The following is an 8,263-nucleotide window of genomic DNA, read 5'->3' on the forward strand; positions in this document are numbered from 1 at the left end:
TTCATAACCAGATTGGAGATTTACAGATTTCAACTCACCACCAGGCTAAAAATGTTCAGAGAAAAACAGTAAAACCAGCTTTAAATCATGTACACCCCATTATTCCTGCACATCCGTCAGTGTTTGGTAGTTTCTATCATAGTTAGTGAATTTAACTCAACCACGTTTCTGATCAAACTCCTCTGGATCATAACGAGACAGATGAAGAAACTATTTAAAAACTGATAAAAGCAGTAATTAAATATCTTTGGTTGTAAGACATTGAGGGTAAAAACTAAATTGTAACATTATGAATTTATTCCCAGAAATTAACTTTCATAACGTCAGCAGCAGGTTCGTTAAGTTTTGGGTCTGCTGATTGTTTCAGATGCTGTTTCCTGTCTCCGTAATGTAATTATCCCACATCCACATGCCGCCTTCTTCTCTTATCGTCCTCCATCTCATTTCCCATTTCTACCTCCGCTCTCCTGTTTCCACAACAAAATTGATCTAAAATTTAATTTTTCTTTTCAGTTATTTGTTGGGTACAAAAGGAAAGAACACAGCAGATCATCTGCTGGAGTTTCAAGAAATTAAAGATTTTCCAGAAATTGAACTTCACAGAAACCTTTCCTTTAACAGACAGATGATTGATTCAGAAATAACACCAGCAAAGACTATTTTAAAATAAAAAATAAATTAGAAAAATTTAACTAAAGTAGAAAATCCAAATAAAATAAAAAGTAAAAAGACTAATAAACTTAAAATGAAAAAAAGCATTTTTAAATAAATTTATTTTAATAAACATTAAAATTTAAAGTAAAAATTGTTAAAACGCCTGAGATAAAATAACCAAGATAAAATTTAAATCCACTAAATATTAAAAAATTGTCAAAATGAAACCTTAAAATTTGATTATTTTTAAAAAGAAAGATCAGAATAAAATGTTATTACCATAATGCAAACATGTTCTGCAGTCTGTTAACACTTTATTTACAGATCAAATTTAAGGTAAAAACACTGAGTCAGAAGCAAACAGGTGGTCCTACCTGAAGCTGAGATGCTCTTTTATTCTCCGTCCACAAGCTGAACGTCCGGCTATAAACCCACCCAGAAAGGAGGGAGTGGGAAGATGGGGGAGGAGGAGATGAGGTGGATGTTTCCTCTTTTTCATTCTGATTGGGATAAACTCAGACATCATGGAGACAAACAGTCTCAAAATCTAAACTCCCCACATTCTTGTTTTTATAATTTATGGGGACTTTTTCAGTCATTGTGAGGATTCTGTGAATTATGGGGACATTCAGGATGCTTAACGTGTCTGACTCCATTTCAGGTTCAGATCAGAACCTTGTTTGGGTCAGAGCCACAGAAAGGAGGCTGGCTGACGTGTGTCAGTGTTGTTGTGAGTGTGTGTGTGTGTGAGAGACAAAGAGAGAGATAGAGAGAGAGATAGAGAGAGAGACAGAGAGAGAGAGAGAGAGTGTGTGTGTGTGTGTGTGTGAGAGAGACAAAGAGAGAGATAGAGATAGAGAGAGAGAGAGACAGAGAGAGAGAGTGTGTGTGTGTGTGTGTGTGTGTGAGAGACAAAAAGAGAGATAGAGAGAGATAGAGAAAGAGAAAGAGAGAGAGAGAAAGAGAGTGAGTGTGTGTGTGTGTGTGTGTGTGTGTGTGTTTGTTTGTAATACCTTTTTCCTGACACATACACAAGGGGAAATGCTGTTTTTGGGTCAGGGATTAGATTTAGGACTAAAGTGTGAATTAAATTTTGGTTAGGGTTAGGTATGTGATGGATAGGGTAAGGATAAGGTTTAGGTTATGGAAATGAATTGAAGTCAATGGAAAGTCCCCACAAAGATAGCCATGCAAACATGTGTGTTTGTGTGAGAGAGAGACACAGTGTGTGTGTGTGTGTGTGTGTGTGTGTGTGTGTGTGTGTGTGTGTGTGTGTGTGTGTGTGTGTGTGTGTGTGTGTGTGTGTGTGTGCTTGTAATTGCGAACGTCTGCTCCTCTCTTATTGAAGTCCTGGAACAACCTGCGGGCTTCAGATCTTATCTCCGGCTCCCTTCTCAACACGCTGCCGCTCTGCTTACACGGCAGCAGGACACACTTCATGTATGTTGTGTTGGCACATGATCCACATATGAGCAGAGATGAAACAGATGCAGGAGAAGGTTAAAGGTCAGATGTGATCTAGATGACGAGTATGTCTCCGTTTTAACATCAGCACTGATCAGTTTCCAAATCGTCCACCACCGCTCATCCTTCTGGCAGCAGCCCAGTTTGGGTCAGCGGTACAGGGCTGGAGATAATGTCAGGAGGCCCCAGAACACTGGGGGCCCCCAGGAGGGCCACCAGAGGGCCACCGGGGCACCCAGCAACCAGACAGCAGGGCACTGAGGAGCCTCCAGCTACATTAGCCTGACAGAGCAGGTGTTCTGAGCTGCTGATAATGACCAGACCAGAGGAGGACCGGCTGTAGAACTCGATCACAGCAAGTTCTTCATCTGTTCTTCATCTACAGAGGAAGTGGGCGGGGCCAAAGGAAGACGCTTCTCAAAGGCTGCACCTGATTGGATGAACAAAATCAAGTCAAAATGATTGGCCGAACATGTCATCATAGACGTTTCTCAGTGACTACAAATTTAACATCTGTTAATTAAATTTCAAAATAAGAGCAACCACTGTTTTAATAAGTTATTGTAGAGATTTTTCAGAGATATCTATAAGTAGTGAAGGCTAAATATTAATGAAATGGTGAGTTTCATTTCTTTAATGAAATTAACTAAATATACAAAACGTAATAAATCAATCATTAATCAAATTTTATTTGCACTGCACATTTCAGCAGCAAGATATGCAGCATATAATTAATCAAAACATCACATTAAGTCGATGAGTAACTGACTATGTTTCAAATAAACTCTAATCAGGTGGGTTTTAGTCTGGATTTAAAGGCTCTCGGTGTTTCAGCTGTTTTACAGTTTTCTGGAAATTTGTTCCAAATTTGTGATGCATAGAAGCTGAATGCTGCTTCTCCTCATTTGGTTCTGGTTCTGGATGCAGAGTAGAACCAGAACCAGAACCCGAGGGGCTTGGACGGTTGGTACAGCAATAACAGATCTTTAATGTGTTATGGTGCTAAACTGTTCAGTGATTTATAAACTAACAGTATTTTAAAGTCTGTTTTCTGAGCTACAGGGAGCTACAGGTGTAGGGACTTTATAACTGGTGTTATGTCTCCATCTTCCTGGTTCTAGTCAGAACAACAGCAGCAGCTTCTGGATCAGCTGCAGCTGGAGGATTGATTTGTTTGTCAGACCTGTGAAGATGCCGCTATATGACCAGCCATCACACTAACAACAGCGTGTATATTTGTAAGGTTCAGTAAATGTGTGTGTGTGTGTGTGTGTGTGTGTGTGTGTGTGTGTGTGCGTGTGTGCGTGTGTGAGAGAGTGTTGGGTGTCTGTTACAATGTTGTTGCTTTAACAAGATTAGATTGCAAGCTAACATTACGTCAGGCTTTACTCAGGTCAAAGGTCAAAGGCAGGAGTTTGGGAGAAGTAGAGCCTCAGTTTCATTCTTTCATCTCTGAGTCCAGAAGGATGGACGGATGTCAGATTTTCTCTCTGATCCTGTTCTTTCATGAAATGTTTTCCAGTATTTTTTAGCTAATTTAAATCAGTTTGTGTTTAAATCTGGAGATTAAAGCAGCTTCCTGTAATCCCATCTAAGCTCTGCTCCTTTCTTCTTCTTCTCTGCTGACAGAAACAAACTTCCTCACTCCGTTAGAAGAGCTCTTGAGGTTTAAATCTGTTTTCATCATCGGTTAACTCGGCTTTAATCGCCCGCAAACAGCCGCACATCCGCCGCCGGAGCGCCGCAGCTCCAGCCTGATGAGTCGCCATGGTGACCTCAGGACCACATGAAGGGAAAACCACACACGCCTTCAAACGCAGCAGCGCTACCTGCTCGGCTTCCCAGGTGTGTTTTAATCTCTCTGCGGTCTCTGTGGTGTCGGGTTTCAAACGGCCGCCTCACCTGAGGCCTTCCAGGAAGGAAGCGAAGGCGGCGCTGTCCCACCGACTGATGCGGTCGAGCTTCAAACGCCACGCCAGACTTCTGAGGCTCTGCCGGCTCAGCGGAGACGGATCAGAGGCAGCGCAGCACTATAAAACCCCACGGCTCCTGAAGGCAGCACAGCACTCACCTGGCTGGCTGGGAGAGAGGAGGAGAAGATCTTGAGGAAGAGGAATAGAGCCTGAGGAAGAGGAGTGTTTTCAGAGGAAGCTTGGGCTGATGGATCACAGGATGTGGATCTATCGCAGCTTCCTGTGCGCGTCGCTGGTCTGCGGTTTGGCGCTGGACTCCAACACCATCCGGTCGTCCAAAGAGGTGGTGCTGCAGAGCGCCGAGCAGCAGGTGAGGCTGAAGTATTCACACCCCCAGCCTGAAAACTCTTCCTCTCCTCCTCCTCTTCTCTTCCTCCCCTGTCGGTTGAATCAAACTGAGGGGTTTCTGCTAATGCTAGCTGCCCGATAATCTGCTGTCAGTTTATCTTACTGTTCTCTGTCTTTATATTCTCTGACTCCTCATTTCTGTATTTTATCATTTGAGGTAAAAATTGATTAAACATTCATCTAATGATGCTGAGAATCTCAGATAAAATACATCTGCAAATAAACAACAGAAATTATCTTTTTCTTTTGTGGTTCTGCAGTCCAGACTCGTTTCTTTCCTGCTGTAAGATCCGGCATTGAGACATTTTAAAATGATTCGGGTCCAATGTTCTCAAGATGCAAATAAAACAGAGAGAAAACGGAGATGAATCAATTAATTTAAGGAAAACCCTGAGAGATTCATCCAGCTTTCAGTATGTGAAGCTTTTATCTTGTGTTTTCATGGATTCGAGCATGAAAAGCTGCTAAACTCAAAGGATGAACCAGTTTCTGTTTGATTCATGATCAAAGATCCAGTTTTAGACTCAAAGTTTAGTCATGAAGGCTCATTTAAAGCAGGAGTGTCCAAACGTTTAGTCCCGAGGGACAAAATCAACCAAATACAGAAATTAAAAGCAGATCTGAAGAACCAAGGTGAAATTTAGAGTGTAAGTCAATGAGGATGTGTTTCCAGTTACTATGGCAACCAAAGGAAAGCAGAATGCTTGGAAAAGATGATCATCGTGTGTCGCATTAATTCAGCATCTTTGTCAGTAGATTTTAATTTAAAAGTTTTGGTTTTGTCCTTATTTATTTTAATTTGGATTAAATCTAATCCACTTTGAACAGCTGTGATCTGGAGAAAATCCCACAGATGAAACAGATTCAGAGTCAGAGGAGATTTTAGCTCCAACAACGTTAGACGTCATTTTAAATGTTTATTTTTAAAGCTCGTTTTCCAGCCAACGACCCAAAAACATTAAAAACTCATTTTAACTTTAATCAAGCCAGCTTTTGTTTGGGGTTTCTGTTTAGCTTTCCTAGCTTAACGTGTCTTAGCTCAGGGTTAGCTTAGCTGAATATATCTTAGCTTCATCTACTTTTTCCAGTTTTTTTCCTTTTCCTAACTGAGCCTCATTCAGCTTAGCTTGTTAGCTCAGTGTTTCCTACTTCACGTTTTCTAGCTTTGTTTGGTTTAATTAGTTAGCAATGTTGGTTCGCTAAACTAAGCTTAGTTTATTTAAGTTTGATTGGTCTTTTGTGTCCCTAGTTTACCTTTTCTAGTTAACATGCTTTAGTTTAGCCTCGTTAACTCAGTTTATCCTATGTTTGCTCTTCATGACTTGATTTATTTGACCTTATTTAGAATATCTTAGTTTTTCTAACTTTGATTTTTTAAATTGGTTAACATAATCTTACCTATTTTTCCAAGTTCAGCTAAATTCTGTTGTTTCAGTTAGCAACTTGTAATTAGGCCAGTGTTTATCCTACCTTTCCATTACAGATCTTTATTTATTTTGGTCTGTTTTAGTTTTACTTTCCCCCACTGCCATTCTAATTTAGCACATTTTGTAACTTAATTTAGGTTAGCTCATATTATTTTTGCTTCCATTAGCTCATTTTAGCCTAGCTTAGCTTAGTTGATGCTACTTTTCCTCATGTAAGCTGATTTTCTGTCCAGATAAAAAAAAAGTTTACTTATTTTTAGCAGCTCATCGGTTGATTTACATCCAAAGCAGACTGTTAATCAGCGACCTGAGCTGCTGAAGCCGTATGTTTCCGTCATCAGTCGATATGCTGACGATGCGCTTCTGTTCTCCAGAGGGGAGGCTGCAGTAACAGAGCTCAGAGGAGACACTCCAACACCAACCGACAGCTGGACCGACAGCAAGTCAAAGACAGAATCACAGACAGCTTCAACAGAACCAAAGGTGAGTTTCTGGACTCCAACTCCCAGCATGCCCTGTGGCCCCGCTCTAACGCCTAGCATGTTTTAGCTCCAGAGATGTCGAGCTGCGTCCGATCCGGGGACTGCGCCGCCGGGCTCTGCTGCGTCCGGTACCTGACCGGGAAGCGGTGCCAGAGGATCCCGCTGGAGGGCGAGGCCTGCCTGCTGCGGGGCGCCACCAAGCGCCGCCGCAACCTGGGCCGCTGCGACTGCGCCGCCGGGCTGGCGTGCGCCGCGGCGGGCGGCGCCGACCAGACCAGCAGCAAGCGGCAGGGTGTCTGCGTGGTCCGGTCCGGACCGGCCCAGAGGAAGACCAGACACTCCGGCCGGAAGAAGAAGAGGACGGCAGAGCGGAGCTGCTGAAGGAACTGAGCCGCGGCTGGGGTCCAAACTGAGGCCTGGGGACCGTGACCGGGCCCTCCATTCAACCTTATGGACACTGTCTTCTTCTCCTCTTTAGGGAAAACCCAATAAACGTTCACATGAGCGGCTCAAAAACTGGATCAGAACTCAGAGTGGACCCAAATACCTGATCTGGTTCTGACTTCATCTCCCTGCAGCAGTCTGCAGGCGATCTGGTCCAACATGGCAGAACCTGAGCTGAACCAGAACCTTTTGGTTCCAGACGGACCGACCCATAAAGCCTTTCTTCTGTTTCCAGTTAGCATAAACTAAGATGTTCTGATCCGGATTAAACACAGTGGTTCTGTTCTGTTCAGCAGAACGGCTCCACTCTAGCATCGGCCCGGTTCTGGTTTTGCTGACTTGTAAATCTGCAGGTCGGACCCAGAAAGAACCGGAACCAGAACCTCGGGTCCAGGCTGAAACTGTGGAGGGAACTGTTCTAAAACCTCCAACCAGAACTCAGCTGGGGGTCAAAGGTCACCATCTGAACATAAACTGAGAACGTTCATCCCGGTTTCAGATGAACAAATCGAGGTTCTGGTGGTATCAGGGATATTTTCCTGTCATTCAGAGGTCAAAGGTCACCTGTAAATATAGAAATGACTCGTATCATCCTGTTGATATTTTTCTGATTAAATCTCAATAAAAGTTAATTTGTTATAAATCTGAATATCTGACTTTTTCTCTGGAAAACATGTAAATGCTGCCCCCTGGCGGACGAGCAGAGTAACTGCTGCTGACCTTTGAACTCCTGTCAGAAACTCGTCAGTAAAATTTGAGCTGAATATAAATTTAATTTTTCCATAACAGTAAATAATTAAAGGTCGTTTTGATCTCAGAACCAGATTCTAATTTATTAAATTCTGATTTAATAATATATTTTTTGATCCATTTTGTTTAACTTTGATCTAATTCTGTTTCTAATGATTAAACTCAGTGGCTGAAGAAAGTATTCAACTCCTTCCATGTTTTACTCTTGTTTTTATGAATCAGGAGCAAAATTTTTGTATTTTGATTTAAAAAAAAAAAAAAGATTTTTTTTTTAGCCCTTTCATGCATGAATTATGATCCTTTGTGTCAGGATTTTTTTCCAATTTTTTTTTATTTTCTTAAGGCATAAAAAAGGTAGGAAAGAAAACATTTAAAAAAAATTCCCTTCTCACCCTCTGCAGGTGGTCTCTCTCTCTCTCTCTCTCTCTCTCTCTTTCATCCTCTGAGCTCGGGTCCTCTACCAGAGGACTGGGAGCTTCAGGTTCTCCTCCAGTATCTTGGCTGTGCCTAGAACTGCACATTTCTGGACTGAGATGTCTGATGTTGTTCCTGGGATCTGTTTGAGCCACTGCTCCAGTTTGGGGGTGACTGCCCCGAGGGCCCCGATGACCACATAGGAGGGACCGGGTCGGTCGGCCATATTGGATTTCAGTGATTCTTGAGAATAGGGACAAAATGGGTTTTAATTTTCCCATATTTTTTTAAATTATTTCTCAACCTT

The 8,263-nt window shown here is 42.2% G+C and overlaps 1 protein-coding gene across 1 annotated transcript; it reads left to right on the forward strand.

Moving 5' to 3' along the window:
* The first annotated feature begins 3,987 nt into the window (after positions 1-3,987).
* On the forward strand, positions 3,988-7,441 carry LOC106904238 (uncharacterized). The gene is made up of 3 exons (XM_014968493.2): positions 3,988-4,401; positions 6,241-6,349; positions 6,416-7,441. Exons 1-3 carry the CDS (start codon positions 4,279-4,281, stop codon positions 6,727-6,729), a joined length of 546 nt encoding a protein of 181 aa, XP_014823979.1. The 5' UTR covers positions 3,988-4,278; the 3' UTR covers positions 6,730-7,441.
* The last annotated feature ends 822 nt before the right edge of the window (positions 7,442-8,263 follow it).

This window comes from Poecilia mexicana, unplaced genomic scaffold, assembly GCF_051168715.1.
Source record: "Poecilia mexicana isolate PSO_F unplaced genomic scaffold, ASM5116871v1 scaffold_9, whole genome shotgun sequence".
Lineage (NCBI taxonomy): Eukaryota > Metazoa > Chordata > Actinopteri > Cyprinodontiformes > Poeciliidae > Poecilia > Poecilia mexicana.

What these genes read in the sequence shown, in the direction of transcription:
- LOC106904238 (XM_014968493.2), top strand. Translation starts at nt 4,279, where the DNA reads ATGGATCACAGGATGTGGATCTATCGCAGCTTCCTGTGCGCGTCGCTG. An exon ending in TGCAGAGCGCCGAGCAGCAG is followed by an intron (nt 4,402 to 6,240) that starts GTGAGGCTGAAG and finishes TCTGTTCTCCAG; the next exon opens with AGGGGAGGCTGCAGTAACAG. An exon ending in CAGCTTCAACAGAACCAAAG is followed by an intron (nt 6,350 to 6,415) that starts GTGAGTTTCTGG and finishes AGCATGTTTTAG; the next exon opens with CTCCAGAGATGTCGAGCTGC.